A 22112-nucleotide genomic window follows, 5' to 3' on the forward strand; every position below is an offset into this window, starting at 1 on the left:
AAGGAAGGAAGGAAGGAAGGAAGGAAGGAAGGAAGGAAGGAAGGAAGGAAGGAGAAAGGAAGGAAGGAAAGAAAGAAAGAAAGAAAGAAAGAAAGAAAGAAAGAGAAAAGAAAAGAAAGAAAAGAAAAGAAAAGAAAAGAAAAGGAAAGGAAAGGAAAGGAAAGAAGAAAAGAAAAGAAAAGAAAAGAAAAGAAAAGAAAAGAAAAGAAAAGAAAAGAAAAGAAAAGAAAAGAAAAGAAAAGAAAAGAAAACACTCCCGGGCTGTGATATGCCAAAATAAACTAGCAACAGAGGACTGCTAGCAATAAAATAACAGAAATAGCAATTTTCCCAAGAAGCTGTTAAAAGTCTCAACATTTTAACCATCGAGACTCTTGATATTATTCAGCACAATAATGTGTATGCATAAAATATTGCTGACAGAATGTAACTCTTACTATGTTTCCAAAGTCCATTTTATTAGCCCTGTGAAGTCTTAGCTCAGGGAAATACAAAATAAACTAAAAATAATGGTGAACAAGATGCTAACATTTTCAGCTGGTAGTCTGCTTTTCTATTGCAACACTGAACACTAGGACCAAAGCCAACCTGAGGAGGAAAGGGTTTATTTTACCTCATACTTCAGGTCATAGCCCATCACTGAGGGAAGTCAAGACAAGAACTCAAGGGAGGAATCAGGGGCATCAACTATGAAAGAATGCTGCTTTGCGGGCCTGCTCTCTGGCTGCCTCAGATAGCTTTCTTGTACAGGCTTAGACCACCTACCAGGGACGGTACCACCCACAGTGGTCAGGGCTCCCCACCCCGTATCAATCAGCAATAAAGGAACTGCCTCACAGACATGCAATCCTAAAGAGGAAATTCTTCAATTGAAGTTCATCCTTCCAAGATGTGACAAGTTGACAATAAAATCTAATAAGGACATACATGTGTGCATGTGTGTGTGCACATATATAGGTACATGCATGCGCATTCATGAGCATGTTGCAGGTGTGTATTTACATGCAAGTCTATCATAAGAGGCAAAGTCATGAGTCTCCTTAATGATTTTGTAGCTGATATCAATTAGCAAATTGCAGCTGGCCAGCATAGAACAGGATATACCACAACTGATTTATAATGTCAACAAATGGTTAATAAACACTTTGGCTTGTACTGGATAAAACCCTGAAGCTCCAAGGGTAACTAAACATTTCCTGCACAGAAGATGTAGCAACAGGAATCACTCTTTGCAAGTATTGACTAATCTGCCATTCAAGTTTAATTCTCCTAATATCTCTGCAGATCTATCAGAGCACTCCTCTAAACATGGATTCGTCAATGAGAAAGCGTCAAACTAAAATGGCATATTTAACAAGAAAATCATACCTAAGAAGTTCCAGCTTCCAGTTGCCTAAAGACCAGGCTATCATAGAAACAGTGAGGATTTCCCAGGATAATGCAAAGAACCAGAACCAGAACCAGAACCTGATTGTACAGGATAGAAGCTATTGTAGCAGGGATGCAAAGTAAATAAATTGTAATAAATAAATATATAAATAAAATTAAATTATATTAAAAAAACCTATTGTAGGTTGCCCCCACCCAAGCGTGTGAGTGGGCATGTGTGTATGTGTGTGTGTGTATGAACATATGTTTCAGTTCACATGCACTTGGATGTACTTACATGTGGAGAGCAAAAGTCAATTTCTGATGTCTTTCCTCAAAGACTGCCCACCTATTTTTTGAGACAAGTATCATACCAGGACATGGAGCCCACTGATTCTTCCGGGCTGGCTGGCCAGTCATCCCCGTGTCTCCTTCCCAATGCTGAAACTACAAGTATGAGCCACCTCACACAGGTCTTAATGTGGGTGGTGGGACTCAAACCCAAGGGCAAAGACTCTACCAACTGAGCTAACACTCCAGCTCCCCACTCAGTTCTTTCCTATTGGCATAGCAGCCCCGGTCTTCCATGCTGCTCAGTTTCCTGGAATAGCTGCATAGAAACAGAGCAACAGACCCAGACACTGAGACAGAAATGTCCACGGACAGATACAAAAGCCCAAGGCTACTGTGGGCCACGGGTGAGGGCTTCACTAATGAGCTTATGGCTAATCACTTCACATGTCAGAAGGTGAAGTAGCAGGCAAGGCACACAGATAGCTGTTTGAGAAAGAGTGACAAAGAGTCACTTTACAGAGAGAAAATGGATTATCTGGCACCAGGGAAAACATGAAATTTTTTAAGTGCATGGCTACCTTGTTCTGACGTTCATGTCTCAGATGATATGAATCAAAATTAGCTCATTGAGATGAATAATTGGGGAAATACCTTTAATTGTATTTTTATTTGAGGGAGCTTGTTTTTCTTATGAGATCACACTCTTCATCTCTATCATTATTATGGAACTTTCCTCTTGTAACACCAGAGAGGTTAGGAAATGATATGTAAAAGGGAGAACTTTATCTGCACTGAAAGGCAAACTTTCTCTTCTGCCATTGCTCTGAGCAGTTAAAATGGACCAAAACCCATTTATACATGAACAGAGTTCATAGTTCAAGAAGGGAGATGTAAGAAAAGGAGGCCCCTGATAAAAGAAATGGAAGTAATATCTAAGTCCTGTTTGAAGGAGTGGGAGTGAGTCATTTGGAGAACACTGAGGGGGTGGAGAGGAGATGGCAACCAGCTGTTCTCCATCATGGGGCAGCAGAAGAAAGGGGAAAATTGTTTTAATTAAAAGTACAAAAGACTCAACATAAGGAAATCTTTCTTTGCTCTAAAGGTTATCAAAAACAAAGGGGGAAAACATAAGGACTGACTGGAAGATTCCTCCCCTCCCTGGACATGTTGCTATGAAAATGTCTCTAAATGGACTGGATGTAAGAGAAGTCAGAGCAGAGCGATCTTTGGAAATCTCTTTTATTTCTCCATGAACTGTGAAATCTGCAGGCAGGGATGAAAGCATGAGGGATGGGAAGGAGTGGGCAGAGGAAGTTTTACATCCCACCAGTGGTCATTTCTCTGAAGAGTATTCTCTTTCCTCTGTACTTTCTTCCATATGTAACTAAAACAACAACATTTTCACATAAGTTTTGGAGCCCACCAAAGTACAGCAGGTGTCTCCATTAGTTAACAAGCTGTTGACTGAAATGCAGAGATGTTGGCTAAGAGACAAATTTGTTTAACCCAAGGAAACCAGGTGGATTGTTACAAACCCTGAAGGAATTTCTTTCACTTGCTCATGAAGTTCTTAGGAAGGGATGCCAGATAGTGACCATACTGTCTCCTCTTCAGTGAACAACTAGAAGCCTGCCTAAAACACCCTGCATCTCCCACCCCAACCACGTGTGTATGGGCACATAGCATCCTGGATCATGCCACCTTGGGGCATCACAGGCAAAGAGCAAAACAGATCCCTGCAGTGGTTCAACTTTACTGTCAACTTGATTCAATTTTAATTCCCCAAGGAGACACACATAAGGGCATATCTTGAAAGGGTGTTTCCATAGAGATGAGTTAAGGAGAAAACTACCTCTACTGGGGGCTGAACTATGGCATGGATGGAAATCTGGAGTGAATTACCAATGCTGAGTGCATTTGTAATCTTTCTGCTGTCTGACAATGGCAGTGATATGAATAAATACCTTGTGACCTGCATTCCCTGCTCAAACTGGGGGCTAAAAACAAACCCTTCATTTCTCAAGGTGACTTTTTCAGTATTTTGTCACAGCAATAGGAAAAAGTTACCAAGGTACTGGGTTAAAATCTAGTTACCCAAGTCACTCCCTTTGTCCCTATGTCCACTCCCTATGTCCCCACCCCTTCCCAATGTGAATAATAACTAATTATTATTATAATCATTATATATAACATATTATTATATATTATTACACAATAAGCACACATTGTGACCATTCCTGCAGGGAGCATTCATGAAAAACTTCCCACTTAATCCATGAAGCTCCTGGTCTCTGTGTAACTGATGTATCAGCAGAGATCTTACACACTTGAGCCATCCTAAAGCACCTTTAACTATATATATATATATCCAAAGACCTCTCTCAGACTGTAACCTCTGAGCCAAGGAAAATAAAAAGTGAGCTGAATAATGTTTTATTAAGTTAACACAACTCTGCCAACAATCACACAATCAGAAACCCACTTACAAAACTTGCCATAAAGAATAATGAGAAGGGGTCATATAAAATTCTTGAAATGGTGAAATCATTATACATACTGGGATTTGTGGTTTAAACATTGGATATGTGTTTGTGTTTCTCTCTTTGTCCCTTTGTCCCTCCCTCTCTCCTTGCCTCCCTCCCTCCATTCTTCTCCCCTTCCCCCTATCTCCCTTTACCCTCTTCTACAATCTCTGCCCTCTCCTCTCCCTTTCTGTAAATGGAGAATTTAAAAATACCAATTCCCCAGCCTGAGTGTGGCTCCCTCCATGAAGCCATTAGAGCTAATAGCAAGCAGAATTTCTTTTCTTTCTTTCTTTCTTTCTTTCTTTCTTTCTTTCTTTCTTTCTTTCTTTCTCTCTTTCTCTCTTTCCTTTTTTCTTCTTTCTCTCTTTCTTTCTTCTCTCTGTAGATGAGAATTATACACTCCCCAGTTTCTTTATTAAAAGAAGTGGTAGTGGTGGCTTGCTGGTTATCTTAAGTATGAAATATATTACAGATACAATAGGGACACCTTTCTCATTAATAAGAACTTTAAGTAGGGGATGAAGAGAGTAAAGACTGTATGTTGATGGTATTATTTAATATAAAATATTATGGGTTCTTAAAGAAAGTAATGCATTGTAAACCAACTTGATATGTGAAGAAAATCATGATATACCTGTGCATTATGCTCAAAGAAGAACTCAGACACAAAAACACTCATAAATCTCTGCCTAAAATAGACCATAAAATTTATATTTTCTTTGTGTGACAAAGATCTATACTTATATCGGCATAATTTGTCATGGTTTGTCAACACAGATATATCAACCGATCCACCTAAATCTCTCTTCGATCTCCAGAGCTTAGCTTATAAAATTTGAGCAGTTTACTTTCTCAAGTATGTTCAATACTTGTTCACTTGAGGGACTGTTTAGAAGTCAGGGAAACATGTGTGCAGCCATTGTTATTTGTCCCATAAATTCTACAGACAAAAAAATATACCTCTTTTCCCACACTGTCAGCTGTTTCAACAAAACTTTAAAACAAAGTATCTTGGCAAAGCAGTTGTCATTTTCTACGAATCTGTTCTGTGGTCAGCTGGCTCCAACAGAAGAATTAAGGCAGGCCTTCCTTGATTTGATTTGAACTATAACAAAGGGATTGGCATTCAGACACTGCAGCAATATGATATATATTGTGTGATGTAGTCGTAGCCTTAAGATTTACCCCATTTTAAAGTTAGGTGCATATCTGTTCTTGTGAGTGCAGGCAAGAAGAGGGGGTCAGATCTCCTGGAGCCGGAGTCAGCAAAACTGAGAAGGGAACTCTACAAGATCAGCAGGCGCTCCTCATCAGTGAGCCACCTCTTCAGCCACAATTTGCTGTCAGTCAATGGAAGATATTTTCTTTTCCTATTCATCTTCGTTTTCCTCTCTTATGGTATAACAAGTGCCAATGTACCTTTCTTAATTTCCAGTAACTCAGTGATGCCAGGCTGAGCCTTTTAATTGTGAAAAGGGTTTCTTACCAATGACTGGCCGTGATTCACCTAGACACTTCTTGGTCTTTGCACCAAAGAAGCAATATGAGGCTACTGATAGGAGGAACAAATTGTGGACATGACTCTCCTCATCCTTCTCTGCCTTCCTCTACCCTTTCTCTCTCACACCCACATTCACACATGTGGAAAACTTTCTCAGGAGGATGACCAGACCAAACCAGGGCTCACCCTGGAAGGGCAAATTACCTCTACCATTAGCTGGTAACTGTTCGCTGCTGTTCCACACAGAAGTTCAGAACAGTTAGAACCTGGATTCTGGTGTCAGATATACACCTGGGCTTGGATACAATGTGAAAGGTTCCTAAGACTCTCTGTTCTTTGGGGAGGAGGTCCTACCCTATCAGTGAACTTGGAAAGGGGCAGGGTGGAGATGAGGGAGGGAGGATGGGATTGGGAGGGAATGAGGGAGCTGGAATACAGAGCTAATAAAATGTAACTGATAAGAAAAAAAAAAAGAAAGTAGGATCAGTCACTTTTAGAAAATGAAAAAAATATATATAAATAATAATTTTTAAAAAAGACTCTGTTCTTTGTGATCAAATCAAATAGGGGAGCTTATAACTACGGTGTGCATCACAGGAATGCTGTGACTATTAAAGTATGCACAACCCATGTGCAAGTTGGGCTGTTTGCAAAGGCTGGTCATCGTCAGTGCTCAATAGATGTTCACTCTCTAGGTTCTCTTCCATGCTGTACACAGTACTTTTGTGGATAGGAAATCTGCTTGTCCTGCAAGAAGCAATTATGGTTTGCAATAAGACACAAAGGTGGGTGAGCCAAGGAGTACTCAAGGAAATAAGCTATTTACTATTCGTTCAGTGATTTCCCCAAAGCAATTTCCCTAATGCAACTTCAAAGGAGAGGCCAGAAAATCTAATTTGGGTCACATTTGCTGGATATGTGCGGCTCTGAGTTATTCTGTGAAGCACCTCATCACATATAGAATAGGGGAGTCTGCTTACCCCTGCTTTGACATACTTACTGGTTAAGGGCTCCTCCCTTTCTTCTATCCCTGTGCAATCACTGAAATCTTTGTCTCCTCTGGAATTCAGGGTCAGTCATTAGCAGAACTTCTGCAATCTTAACATTGTCTCTGAACCATTACTTTGCTTCCTGGTTGACAAATCTTGGCTCTCTCCCATGTACACCTGGACCCCATCTTGCTACATGGCAGATTTAGTCTTTTGCACACATCTTGCATCAGGCTGGTGAGCTATGCGGTCCTCACTGTTCCGCTGAACCATTCTTCCCTGCTCACCAGATGCCCCAGTATTGTATTCTGTGTCCTTAGTGCATATGTATCTGTGTGGCTCACTCTGGAAGCACAGAAAGTTTGTTCACGGATCTGTCCGAGTCCATCCTGATATACCAGTAAGTTTGGTGGAATTAATTACAAAGATCACAAATGACTCAAAGGCAGTTAGACAATAGAGTAATCCCTTCATAGCCACTCATTTTCCTCTTATGGAGTGCCTGCCAAACTCTTAGAGAGAAGGGCCTTCCTCAGCCTCCTCTCTCTCCTGTTACTGTACTTGATCTGGTGAGCATTGCTCAATGGTTCCCACAGCTGTTCTGCTTCGAGGCTTCCATGCCCAGTCCAGGTGAGGTAAGGATGGCACAGCTCCTAAGTCCTACTTCTAGCTGTTAGGCTACTCCTACTCTTAGCCTACCCTCCACTTCTGGATGATTTCAGCTGATACTTGGTACACTTTAGCCATACTATTTCTATCATATTTTCCAGTTTCAATATTCATGAAGATTACTCTTGAATCCCATAATCAGGGCCTCTGTCAGTTTTTACATCTTTGAGCAAATTTTAAAAGGTAATCTTTCCTCTAGGTAGACCCGTCCATCCAACGTAACTCTGAGAAATCACAGTATGACTGCTGTTCTATTGCACCCAACACTGATAAATTTAGCCTTAATGTTTTCAGATGCAGCGGCAGATCTAACTAATCTTCCCCTTAGATCTGTCAGAGTACTTCCCCTATGCAAACTTTGGAATGGAATTTTCCTGCCAGTAAACAAACATTGACTCTAATATTTTGTATTAATTAAGCAAAAACAATATACTGATTATATCCCTTTTCCAAGCATTCCCCACCTCCCCTAAAGAATTTTCCTCCACCTAAAAAAATTCTTAACTTCTTGAAATTGTCTCTGATTTCCTTCTTCTAACTGTCAAGCACCCAACACATGCAGGCTATGAAAAAAGTCCTCAAAGCTGTTTCTGTCCTTATCATGTTCATCAGAAAAAGCATAAATCCAGTATAAACTGATTTTCCCTTTCTTCATCGCTCCCACCTCTCTCTCCTCCTCTCCCTGCACACTTACCTGATAGAGGGACAAGGTTTCCAGACCAGACTTAAAACAAACATCCTGTGTAGGATGACAATGCACCTGATATTTTCTGAGTCCAAAGCCACGCAGGGCTGGACTGGTCAGCCCGTACATAGGAGGAAGTGTTGTCATGGTTCGGTCTCTGTCTTTTCAGAAACACACTGTTCTTTTGGCTTCCCATACAAAAAATATGTCTTACATCCACCTATCTGAAAGCTCATTCACCTTTTCCTAGTCTCTCCAACCTCTTCAAATTCAACTGCCATTGAGCACACTCTATAAACCTCTTTTCTTTGCAATTTATCTTTAGTGACCTCAACCAATTCCATGTCAAGGACTGATTCCAGTAAACAGAAAATGTCCAGGTGTCCATTCTCCACCCCATCTTTCCCTTGCATTTCAGGGACCATTTAACCCATCCGTGATCATAAACCCAATCTCATATTCCACACGCTAACCTGAGCCCCTGCTCATAAGTCTTCCCCAAACCAATTCTCATTTGGAAATTCAGCATTCTAGTTGGGAGAGTTACCATTTGTCATCAAGCTGACAGGACCTAGGACCACCTGGAACACATGTTTCTGGGTGTGTCTGAGAGGAAATTTCTTTATTAGCATAATTAAGATGTGATAAAAAGCATCCAAACTAATAGGTTGCACTATGCCATGGGCTGGAGTCTCAGGGTAAATAAAAGGGGAAAAGCAAGCCAAGCCCCAACTGCTTCCTGATGGCAGGTGGAAAGTGACAGCTGCTTCCGGCTCCTGCTGCCATGACATCCCTGCCATGGCGAACTGTACACTCAAACTGTGAGCTGAAATAAATACTAAGCTTTTGTCAAGTATTTTGTACAAGCAACAATGAAAGTAGCTAATACAGAAGCTAAGGTATTAAGAATAAAGTTAGTCTTTGAGTCCTCACACCCAAGGTCTAACTCCCCGCTCAACCCCTTTATTGTAATTCTACATTTGTAGGCAACTCCTGTTGGAGCATCCCTCAGATATACCCAGAAAGTGGTCACAGTCATCCCATCCCTTGCTTTTTTCCCCTTTCAGCACTGCCACCTCCCCACTACCTCATGACTAGTCTCCCTGATTTTGGTCCCTGTATCTCACTTTCCTTATACTTAGTGATCTTAGGAGAATCCAACTAAAGTCATTGTCTTTCTACCTTAAAAACCATGAAGTGGTTCAATAACTCATTTAAAATCAGATTTGTGTACCTCAAGATGCACCAGTGTGACACTGTATCTTACTAAAATCCCCCAGACCCATCCATCTCTGCTATTTCTGGAACCTTCCTGACACTCTGCTCCCTCAGGGTCTTTGTAATTACTGTTCCCTCTACCCAGAACTCGCAACCCTTAAACCTTTGCTCCCTCATCCCATGAAGGAGTTTATTCATTTCCCAGTAGAAACTTGTTTATTCGCTTCCTTATAAGTTGGCACTACTGGATTAGCAACAACTATTACATATTTATTTTGTAATTGTCTTTTAAAGTACTCAATGTTCACTAGAAATTTGCTTTTGCTTTTTCTTCCTGATGATAACAGTACTTAACTCATAGAAGATGACAGTATATGTTCAGAGAGAGGGCACTGACTATTCACAAATGCAATCTGCACAACAGCCAACCTGACTCTGGTAGACTCTCCACCACCCCGTAGGAAGACAAGAAGAAGCCCTACTAGCCAACCCATCTAGAATGGCAGGGGTGCCCTTCTTTCTTTTGCCAAAGGAGTAATCTGGTGGCAGAAGGAGGGTTGGAAAAGGAGAGGAGGAGGGACACTGAGTCAAGTGCAGCATTGGAAAGATGTATGAAACACTGTAGCTGTTCTAGCAAAGACAGAATCTGTTTGCAGTGTTCACAAGCTTGTCTGCAGTTCAAATAGGGATAAAGTAACATTTGGCTTCTGGGGCTCAAAAGAGGGCATAAGCAGTTAAAGGGGTGGGCTGGGCTGCTCACTACACTAGGAGCGAAGTAGATATGTCAGGATTATTATTGATATGTGATATTTCTGCAAGATAGGTTTGTTTAAAGATAATTTATTAATTCCTATGAGTCCACAGAGGAGACTTTAATGCTATAGCCTCCCTCCACAGAAATGATCTCTGGCCATTTGTGGGACAGGGGAATTGGCTGAAAAGTTGCACAATAGCTTCTACATTGTCTTGATATTTTGAGGAATAGCAACATTAAGCAAAACTTACAAAAAATAAACAAAAATAACAAAAACTAGAGCCATTGGTCATAAGAGTACATCCATAGAAATAAATGTAGAAACACTATCCGCGACTCCTCTCTTTCTATGTTGGAGTAATATACAGCTTCTGGTAACACCAAGAAAGTTATTCAGGGAAACGTACTGTTTAACCAAAAAAAAAAGAAAGAAAAAAAAAGAAAAAGAAAGAAAGAATGCCATAGCTTTCTTAGGTGCTCAGCTTTTAAAACAAAAATTGATGGACCAAAAAAAAATCATAAATGTAGCAGAAGATCGTGTCTGTATGGTGGAGAATGCCAAGAAGTGATTTAACATTTAAATGCTGCAGCTTCTAAGAGAGCAAGGGTGTGTATGCTGGAGCCAGGCACACTCACCCCTGGTCTCCTCTCCGTTGGCACTAGCCTCTGCCATCTCAGTGCCATCCAGGTCTGCGTCACAGACTAGAGCCAAGGTTCCATCCACTGGGCATGATGACTCCTCTTTCTGCATTATTTTGAAAACAAACAACAACAAACAAACAACAACAAAAGATTTACAGAGATTTATTAGCAACTGAATACAACTGAATAATATTTTAAAATCTTGAAGTAGCATCAGTTATATGTGATTCAGAATTGTAATACTGATGTCTTCCTTCCCTTCCTTCCTTCCTTCCTTCCTTCCTTCCTTCCTTCCTTCCTTCCTTCCTTCCTTCCTTCCTTCCTTCTTTCCTTCCTTTCTTTCTTTATTACAATTTATTCACTTTGTATCCCCTCTGTTGACCCCTCCCTGATCCCCTCCCAATACCACCCTCCCTCCCTCTTCTCCTCACATGCCCCTTCCCCAGTCCACTGATTCAGGAGGTCCTCCTCCCCTTCTATCTCACCCTATCCTATCAGGTCTCATCAGGACTATCTGAATTGTCTTCCTCTGTGCCCTGGCAAGGCTGCACCACCCCAGGGGGCGGTGATTAAAGAGTTTGCCACTGAGTTCATGTCAGACACAGTCCCTGTACCCCTACTAGGGAACCCACTTGGAAATGGAGCAACCTATGGGCTTCCTCTGAGCAAGGGGTATAGATCCTCTCCATGCATAGTCCTTGGTTGGACTATTGGTCTCTGAAGGTTTTTTTGTGGAGCTCCTGTCTTCTCCAGGGTCTTCCTATCTCCCTCTTCTTCCATAAGGTTCCCTGCATCTCAGTATCTCCATCAATACCCTAATGGGTAGTCTTTCAGAGGCCCCGCTGTGGAAGGCTCCTGTTCTGTTACCTGTCTTCTCCTACTTCTGGTATCTAGCTTGTTTGCCCTTCTGACTGAGGTTTCGGTCTCTTCCCTAGGGTCCTGTGATTTATTTTTAATGTAAAAGTTACTCCTTGGGATGAAAGAAGGGAAAAAAAATAAACCACTGAGAAAAAAACCATCATTGTTGCTAATGTTTCTGGGAAGTCTTCTAAAATCTATACAAGGGGCTGGAGGGATGTCTAAGTGGTTAAGAGTACTGGCTCCTCTTCCAGAGGTCCTGAGTTCAATTTTCAGCATTCACATGGGGCTCACAACTGTCTATCACTATAGTTTTATGATATCCAAGGCCCTCTTCTGTTACGCATGCATACAGACAAAACACCTACATACATAAAATACATAAATAAATCTTAAACTATACACAACAATTTCCTTATGACATATATAGTTTTCATTTTTTTCTACTTATGTTCCTTCTGCTATAAAGTGATGTAATGACAACTCAGAACTTTGACCAATAAGAGAAACTATCAAATACAGGAAGCTATCAAAAACAAATGAAAATGATAAAAATAATTTTAATGAGCTTGTGTTATTTTCTATAGCACACAATGTGAGAAGAATGGAAGAAATTACTAGTTAGGAAAGAATTACTTTGCCAGGCATAACTCTTGGCATTAGAAACAAACTTCTGAAAGGAAATTAACGAGCTTTATTAACAACCTATCACTTAAGGCAATAACTTCTTTTTAACTTAGGTAATCTACTAAAACACACTAAATCCAATTATTCTAGTGGAGAATAATTATTCTGGTAGATCATATTCTTAATTATTTTGGCAAAAGCTGCTGTCCTGAGCAGTTTTACATTTTAGATGCCACTTCCCATCGTCAAGAGCAAAGAGGAGTCCACTAAATAATTAAGAGCTGTTCATCCAAACATTCTTCTAATATTTATCTGTAAGTCTCATATTTTTAAATCTTTATTTTCTATAGATATATTTAGTGTTTAGGCATTCATTATTCGTTTAAAAAAAAAAACAACTTCCTCAAGTCTATCCTATGCTCCCCCATTGAATGCCTGATCAGTGAAATTTCCAGAAGAAGGGGAGGCTGTCTTCTTTTTTACAGAAGACATATGAGTGCAAGGTGAACATGACTGACCGTACTAACGGCAAGATGTGTATGGTAAGTATACTCATCTCAAACCCCCGCTGATGCCCTGTGACTCTCCTCCCTATAAATCCCAAAGAATTGAAAAGTTCCAAGAAAGCCACAGCTATCTTCCATTACTCCATGTGCCCCACGAAGTAAATAAAACCATCCGTTTTACCTAAAGAAATCTGTCACTGTTTATTCTTCATGTGAAATCATTTCTGTGGCATCTGAAAACCTTTAAGGGCACAGAGGTCATTCACAAAAGCCTCCCTGTGTTGATCCTCGTATATTTAAAAATATGTGCTATGCGGGTTGAGAATAGACACCGAATGCAAGGCAGTCCAACTTACTTTGAGGGCATAGAGGCCTGACTTTCCAGGGATTTTGAAGAATGTTCCATCCCCTATTCGGGTGTTAGTGTGAAGCATGGCATTCAGACAGGCTAAGGGAGAGGTTCCACTAGAAAAAGAAAAGTGTGCAAAAAATGAGCCCAGCTGAGACACAACTTATTAAGCCAAACCATTCTGAGTCTCAAAGAAAAAAAACAAAAAAAACAAAAACAACAACAACAACAACAAAAAAAAACCTCTGTACATGTCTTTCTAAAACATCCTCCCACCCCTGAAACATCTACATTACAATAAAGGGCCCGTCCAGTTTCCCCAAAGTTAATCAGATTCATCTGTTTTACAGGCTTCAGGCAAAATGTCTCCTAAACTCAAATTATGCTTTTATTCACAAAGCAACCAATATTGAACTTTAAAGAAACCAAAGCTCAAACTTTTATGTGGTGTTATTTTGTAAAATAACACGATGAAGCCTCAGTTTTTAAATATTACATACAACTTGGTGGTTTCACTTGAATGATCAAAAAAAAAAAGAAAAAGTTCAAGGCCTGTTTCACCTCGTAGGTTGAAAACAAGTAATAATAATAATAATAATAATAATAATAATAATAATAATAGTAATAATAATAAACCAAAGGAGACTGATTAGAAGTTGTAAGTATTCAGGCTGCTCCTAATAGTGAATTGCTCACACAGGCAAATTAAGAATTTACATATCTGTTCCTGTTTCTCCTACAGCCTCAGCAAATATCAACTTTTCCTTGAATATGTAAAATAAAATAATGTGTGTTTGAGCATTCTTTCCAAATAACAATTAGGGCTGTAATAAAGATGTTATGAAATGGGTTGTTAAAGCAATGTTTAAAAGAAAGCAAACTACATTAAATTAATGATTAAAATATCAATGCATACAACAACAAGCACTTGTGGATTATTCAAAGCCTTACAAAGGTGTTAATAAAATGCACTGTGTGTGCTTTTCAGTGTGCTTGCAAATTAACAGATTTGCAAGCTAGAATTTAAAAATATCAATATTGTTTTGACTTAATTATGTGTGTATGCACTTTTTATTCATTATTTTTCCAAAAGATCAGTATATGATTAAGTCAGTGCTGACTAGAAGCCCTGCCCTTGTCCACAAGAACATTAAAGGTTATAAGATTTTTAATCTCAAATATTTTGATACAAATATTTGAAACAAATATGAAACTTAACAAATTTTGAATTTTTAAGCAAAACTACAATTTTATGCTACTAAATATTTCTAAAAACCAAGGTGATCAAATATCTTATTTACTATGAAAGCTGGCTGGTAAAATGAAAGAGACAGAATTGCTGAATTGCAGAAACACACAATCGCAAGTCAGCATGGCTATGCAGCGTGTCCTGGGGGGTTTGAGAGCATTAGAATAATGCGAGTCTTCTTTATTATTTTAGGAAGCAGCTTTTCTGTGCCAACATATAAATATAATTCCATTGGGCCTGACAGGAAACAAGAGTCGTAATATAAATTTGGTCAGAGAACAATGTGGCTGTAACATTGTGACTCACGTGGGAACGGTGCTGTGGCCTTATGTAACGTGTCTCCTCATGAAGCTCCTACAAACTCACTGGCCTCATTTCATTATTTTCCCTTGTGAAAGATGTTTGCCCACATGTAAGTGGACCCAGCCATAGCTATAAAGGAAGAGTAGATTCACCTCCCCGGAACTATCTCTCTACAAATGAATTCCAGATAAATGATGCAACACATGTTATAGTGAACACTGCAAAAAATATGTAATTTTTTATACTCTACTCTCCAGACAAAAAGCACAGGGAAACTGATGCTGCGAGTGGCTGTGCCAGGTTTCAGGAGTTTTAAATTAGTAAAACTGTCAGAAATAAAGACTTTCTGCAGGGACTTGACAAGATGTTAACATGACAAGTCACACGGACTCCAATCCATAAAAATTACAGGCTGTAGATCGCTAAAACCATAACTTAATAGAATTCTCCACCTAACACGAAACTTCACTATAGCCGTCCCGTTCTTCACACTAAATTCCTAATGTACACAATCCAAAGCATGTAGACTTAGAACATTTATGAGGAAGGTAAATTTAAGAGCAACAAAGGATACAGAACAAATATAACACAACTATAGTTTACATTTTCTAAGATAAACATGATTGTGGAAGATAAATTAGCTCTTTAAAAGCAGCCTCATGCTATGGTTAATGTCAGCATACGTGCTAAGGACTTCATCTCAGACAGATGAGAAGCCCTAATGAGCACAAGTTACTAGGCAGTGTAACTTAATAAGCTCAAGGTTTACCATGGGAAAAGATCTTAAAATACACAGTTCATAATTGTGAAATAATATAGCTCTAAAGATCTCAACAACTTTCAATTTCCCCAAATATTTCCCAAAAGGAACATATGAAATTTGTTTTGATTTAAAATTACATTCAAATTTTTAAATAATTATAAAATATTCTTACAATTCAAGTCACCCAGATTTAGATATTAATTGCATTTCTACATAAAAATAGTATTTATATATCATTATTTGGGCCTATCTCATTTAGAAAAGTTTTTATCTATAAATAGCAGGGCTTCTTAATAGAAATCTGTAAATCCAATGTGATAAACATAGTGGAAAAGCACACCTTTAAAATACTTTAGCCTCCATATTTAATTATGGCTATTAATCCTAATTCTATAACCTAGATAACCAAAGCTCCTTTTCCTGAAAAATAAGTGTATGATCTCCCCAAACTGCTTTACAAAAGAAATAAATGAATGCCTTATTTTTAAATTTTTATTATTTTATAATCATAAAAGATAGAGTATCATACACACAACTATGGCTATGAAGGAGGGTGAAGCAAATGTTTTCCATATCTGCATTCTCGGAGGTTTCTGTATAGCAATGATTAATCTTGTCCATCAGAACCGAACACACGAGCTCCCAAATAGAACATGTATTTTGGGTGGAATCATAGGGCATCATCGTTTAGACAAAGTATCTCATAATTTCAGGAGCTACTTACTTTCTAACAGGATGGGTTGGAGGAACGATGACATCCATTTGTAAAAAGAAAATAGAGGACAAAGAGAACAACGTTAGTTTTCTCATATAAGGAACGATTTATTTCACCATGTCAACAAATAGGGCAATGTTCATGATTGGGACTACAGTCCTGGATTTGGCTGCTGCTGGGGGCTTGGGAAGAAAAATAAAGACATTAGGCTACACGGTGATGGTGACTCCTTCTCTAACACTTCTAAGATGTTTCCATTTGTCTGACAGTATGTATATAATTACATGTGGAAAATATAAGAGGAAATACATAAGCGGGATATTTGTCCCATTCCTCTTCCTTACAGGCCCTGTAACTGTGCTGTTGCCTATACACCTGCCAGCGTAGACCTTCTCTACTTGCTAGCTTTTCCCCCCTGGACTATAGGCTGTGGAACCCTTCTGGTTTGTTTCATTTCCCACAACCCATGAAGCAGAACAGGGTGGAATTTGGAGGCAGGGAGCAGCATAATTTAAACTGTCTAGACATCAAAGAACCCCCAGAGACACTTTGCAGAGCTCTGCTGCTACATGAAATACAGAAAAACCATTTCTTTCTATCATCAAATTGCTGATGGAACACATAAAATTTACTAACAGTGAATGCCGAGTGCAAAGAATGGACAGCTTGTCTATTCAAGTAATGTTAAAAACCAGCAAAGATGATGGAAAATGTGATTGAAAGAATGTTCACAGGTCTGACAAAGACTATCTCAATCACAGGTGTCCATTCCTTCACACATAAAAATAGTGTTTTAGAAGAATGCTTAAGTCACACAAACCTTAAACCATTTTATTACATTAATGAAAAATGTTTTTCAAACCTCATTTTTCAAATATTTGAATGTGGAAAATTAATACTATGCAACATAAGTCTAAAAATTCGAGTTCAATAAGCAATTATGAGGCAGCCTTATTGGTGAGAAAGCATGTTAAGTACCATTCATATAAATAATTATATGATCACTCTCTTTTCAGAAAGGGATTAATAATAGCTTCTCACAAATATTTCCACTGTAGGTTTTGAGAAAATATATTCATCCTATAAAGAACATTTTTAAGAATAAATGATGTGAGATCTGTTGACACATTAAGAGTTTAAAAGTAGCTAGGGGTTCCTCCACTTACTTTGTGAAAACTGAACTGTCTGCTTAGAAAGCGTACACTTAACTTTATTTTACGTTTCACAAATTATGTTCTTAAAATATTGAACAATGAATAATGTATCTGTGGTTATTTTGGCTATTTGTATGTTTACTAGGCATAGGCTTGCCACTGGAGAAGAATTAATCACATTACCAGTGAATGAGGGGCCTTCTAGGCACACTGAGTAACAAGAGCATGCTGACTGATAAATCATTAACTTAGCTGATTGAAAACACCCTGGAAAATCAAGATCTCACTAACTTGCTGCTGGGAAATATTACTGCCAGTAAAAGCTGAAATACTTTCAAAACTAGATCCTATGAATACATTATGTGAATAATCTATGCATGTAAAATACCTAGGAAATGACAGACGAATAATCCCAGCACAGAATGTGCATTTCACAGGGCTGCAATAATCCTGACGTTTGAATTTTCAGAACAGACATTCCATGATTTGTGGAAGAAAGTCTCTAGAGAGCTCAGTGAAGTCTGAGAGTTGGGGAATAAGAAGATTGAAATTCAGAAAAGTATAAAATAAATAGAAACCAAACTGACTCAAATAAGAAATGGCTCAAAGAAAGACAGGTTGTAAATTTATATGTGGACATATCTACATCATAATTTTTCACCACTAGACATCAAGCCCAGAGCTCTGTGTATGTTAGGCAAGTATTCCATCAATGAGTTACATTTCCAGCCCTTCCATGACTTTAAGTAATTCATTGTATCTCTAAGGGAAAGTTACAAATGTAGTCTTAATGTCCCTTTAACAAGTATAGCCACCAAGGAAAGGGATAATTATCAAATGGCATGATTTAATTCTTCTCCAACTTAATGAATAAATTTCAAGAAAACATTTCAAATTTAAAAATTTAACACATTAATACATATCTCTGGCTGCCTTGACTCATACGGAGAGATGTCTTCTTAGAATGTTATTCTTGGACATTTGAATGTTAGAGCCTAGACTGTTGTCCACTTTATAAAGAATGCCATGTCACAGCCTGATGGACTGCAGGAATCCATAGGGAAGTTTGTTATACTGATATTTCACCTTGAAAAGCACACACTTCTATGGGAGGACAAGAGTTGACTTAGTATTTTAACTTAGTATTTATGTGGATAGCAAGAAAAAAATCAATCCACATATATAAACAAAGGATATAATCTATAACATATAAATTTCAAAGACTCTGCCAAACAGAAGGCTAGGTTATCTCTGCCAGTTACAGACGCCTATGGGGTATATGCCACAAGAGCACACTGATGCTGGCAACTGTCTCATACAACTACACATGCTTTGCATGGCCACGGCATCCAGACTACTACAAAAAGTAGTCAAACACAAGTAAGACTTTGGCCTCCAGAGCGAGTCAAAGTGCAACGGAGGTTGAATTACTTACTACACATATTGAATCTAGTCCGTTTGTCTTGAGCTAGGCCCTTCAAAAACAAAATGTGAATAGCAGAAGTTACTATGTCATGGAGGGCTATTCTGAAGTTGAGCTAAAGCACAGACAAAATTTGAGGACTGTGTTGGTACTTTACAGGGGCTCGAGAGCTATCTGAGTTATTCATTACACACCCTACCATTACTACTCAAAGTGAGAGGCAGCTTGATGTACATCTAATGTCAACTGGGAAGAAACTGCCATTTCAGCGCTCATGTGGAAACTTGGCCAGGTGCAGTTTTACTTAATTTTTAATTTTATTTTCATCTCACATTACAAACTAAGTGAACACATGCATACGGGGACACCTGGTGAATAGCCTGTTACACATAAAATAGGGAATAAGCAGGGAGAAAACAGAAAAGGGTGTCTATTATGGCTGTCATTTATTCAGAGCATATACAGCATGTCTAGGCATTTACAACCATTCTCCATATTCCACACAGTCACCATAGAGTGTCAGCATAATTCTCAGCTCTACAGCTAAGACTGAAGCCTGGAGACAAAGAAAGACATCAAATAACAAACAAACACTAGACCAAATTCTATACTCTCTGAGCCTATGCTCAGGCCTATGCTCTCTGAGCCATCTTGTACTTAACCCACAGAATTGTTCCTTCCCCTGTATACTAAAAAGAGGAAGGAAACACACACACAAAAGCCAGATACTATAGATTTTAATTTAGCCTAGCCTGTCTTCACTTAACATTACATGACAACCACCTCCAAAGGATTGATTTCAGATACTTTAAAGACCTAGGCTGTAGAAGGTAATGGTTGCTTGTCTTCTTTGGGTAATGCTACTCACGAAAATTAAGGAAGGAAGAGCTTTAAGAAAACAGAGTGGAGAATTCAGACCCATAATTGAGATGCCTCTGTAGAACTATATCATTAAAGAAAAAAATTCTATTCGTTGAACAAACATTTACACAAACCCTATATAAGTCAAGCTAATCCTCAAATAAATTTGCACTCTGACAGAGCTTTGCACATAATAGAAATGTATGCTGAGCAGAGATGAATTCTCTGAATACATATGAAAGGACAGGGGACTCAAGAGAGAGGAGCCTTGAGGCGCGTTTCAAACCAGAGGCAAATCATTTGGAATTTAAATACTGCCTTTCGTGTATTCCAAGCAATGACTGCCGTCAATCCAAATGCAGCAACAGTCAACTCACGAACACGCTGTACTATTCCCCACCCAAGACGGGCCAAAGGACACAGTTCCAAAGACATATTTCCAAAAAAAAAAAGGTCTTTCAGAAATAAAATACTGAGTTCCCTAAACCAATGGACAAACATTAAACCCAGCATGGTAGATTCATGTCATACTAAGCTGTATGCACATCTTGTGCTCCATACAGAGCTGAGCATCCCATCATACCATGTGAGAAATGGTTAACACAGCAACAGTTCCACATCCATCTATGGGATGTTTCAAAAATACTGCAAAATAATATTGGAGCACACAACTTCTTATGTTCCCTCCTCCAAATTTACTGAATAAATCAACAACATATCATAATTACAGAAAGATACATTTTTAACTTTGTTTCCTATTCATATAATAAAAGAATACATCAAAACAGAGCCCTAGGGGCATAGGAGGAGGAGAGGGAGGGAGGGAGGAAGGGATTGGGAGGAGATGAGGGAGGGGGCCATAGCCAGGATACAAAATGAATAAATTGTAAGGAAAAAAAAAAAACAACAACAACAACAACAACACAGCCCAGAGAGATGTACACAATTGTGGTATGTCAGAAGTTTTCATGGAACAATCCTATCTATATTTACATAAGTGGAGTCACCAGGAAAAGCACTTAGGAATATTCATTCCCAGAAACATTTAATTTTATTGCCCAAATTATAGCATTTAAAGAATATAAAATATCTATTCTTAAAGATGTGTTTAGTTTTCATTTTGTTTGTATGAGTGTTTGCCTGTAAAACATATGCAGTACAGGTGTGCCTGGTGCCTGTAGAGACCAGAGACAATGAGATCTAGGATAGTTGTGAGGCTCCATGTGGGTGCTGGGAACCAAACCTCGGTCCTTTGTAAGGGCAGCAAGTACTCTTAACCACAGAGATATCTCTCCACTACCTAAAATAGCTATTTTATCACAAAACATAACAGAATATGATGATTTCTTCCTATACAAATTTTTTTTTTAAATCAAGAGATAAAGCCAACTTTAGGTAGCACTGAAAAAAAAAAGTACCTATCTCTAAATTGAGAAATGCATGTTTTCAAAATTACATCAACAGAGGACACACTGGACAAGGAAAGCACCTTTCACCTGGTTCCCGTTGGCTCCTCCTCATCACCCCTAACTAAAGTACCTCGGGTTATTCCATTTCTTTTACCTGTATGAATGCTCACTAAAGCCCATCTTAAATTCACCTTCTTCACTTTCCCATGCTCTAATTCACTCTGTCCCTCACTCACAAGAGGCATATTCCATTGTGCCTAAACGTCCTCCCTGATTTTAGTATCTCCTGTTTCAATTTGTCTGACAGCTTTGGCCATGCAATTTTCCTCCTTTAAAACAAATGCATAGGTTCTTCCTCCAGCGACAGCACTCAGGGGCTGGTTTTGTTCAGCGAGGACATTCCCTTCCCTACCAAAGGAAGTACAAAGCACACAGACAACTGAGTCTCATATAACCCACTTGGCACTTATCTCAGCTTCATCTGCTCCAACTCTCCAACTGCTCAGCTCTGCTCAGGAGGTTGCCATGCTTCTGTGGCTTTCAATCCTATGATTTGGCCCATGGGAAGCCATGTGGCTGAAACTGTCACTCTCACCCACAATGCCTAATTTCTGCACTCAGAATACAAATCCTAAATGAAAATTTAACTACCACACAAATGGTGACTACTTTATGCTCCAAGAAGACCCTGCTTCTTCCGGGCCAGCCTCAAAGCTTTGTTTCTTTCTCATGCTCGGTCTTCAGAAGGTGTTTACACAGCTCACCTTCCCACCCTCACCACTTCCAGCCAGTTTAAAAACCCCATAGGGGGAAAAATGCCTATTTATCTTTATACTGTCTGAGAAGCCAGCTCAGTGTACTCTGAAGATGTTTATTATTCTAACGCTGCCGTAATCACGGCAAAGAAGGCACAGAAACCCTGCAAAGGATATCACAAATACTCCTTTTTTAAATAGCTACAATCAGGTCTGCCAACTTTCTCCACACCAAGCAGTCTAGGATGGGTATGTTATGCTTGTATGCACAGCAGCCTCCCTTTTCAAGGCTCCCTCCTCCTTATTAAAGTGATTCCAGCACAGCAGCCAATGAATCCATCTTAGTTTCCCTACCGGGAGATTGCTGGATGAACTATCTCTGTGGTCATAGGAGTTAGGAGTTTTGTATACTTTTTGGAACATTAATATAGAAATGTAGAGAGAACACAAGTAATTTTCAGTTGGAAAATTAGCTATGAAAACACACACACACAC

General features: G+C 39.0%; 1 protein-coding gene across 1 annotated transcript in view; it reads right to left on the minus strand.

Moving 5' to 3' along the window:
- Asxl3 (ASXL transcriptional regulator 3) overlaps window positions 1-22112 on the minus strand; it is a 146890-nt gene that overhangs the window by 98009 nt on the left and 26769 nt on the right. The window contains exons 2-3 of the mRNA XM_055625721.1: window positions 12993-13101; window positions 10640-10748 (exon numbers count right to left, since the gene is read on the minus strand). Of these exons, the coding sequence (XP_055481696.1) occupies window positions 10640-10748; window positions 12993-13101 (218 nt within the window). The remainder of the gene's footprint in view (window positions 1-10639; window positions 10749-12992; window positions 13102-22112) is intronic.

Source organism: Psammomys obesus, unplaced genomic scaffold (genome assembly GCF_907164565.1).
Source record: "Psammomys obesus unplaced genomic scaffold, mPsaObe1.curated_primary_1811, whole genome shotgun sequence".
Taxonomy (NCBI): domain Eukaryota; kingdom Metazoa; phylum Chordata; class Mammalia; order Rodentia; family Muridae; genus Psammomys; species Psammomys obesus.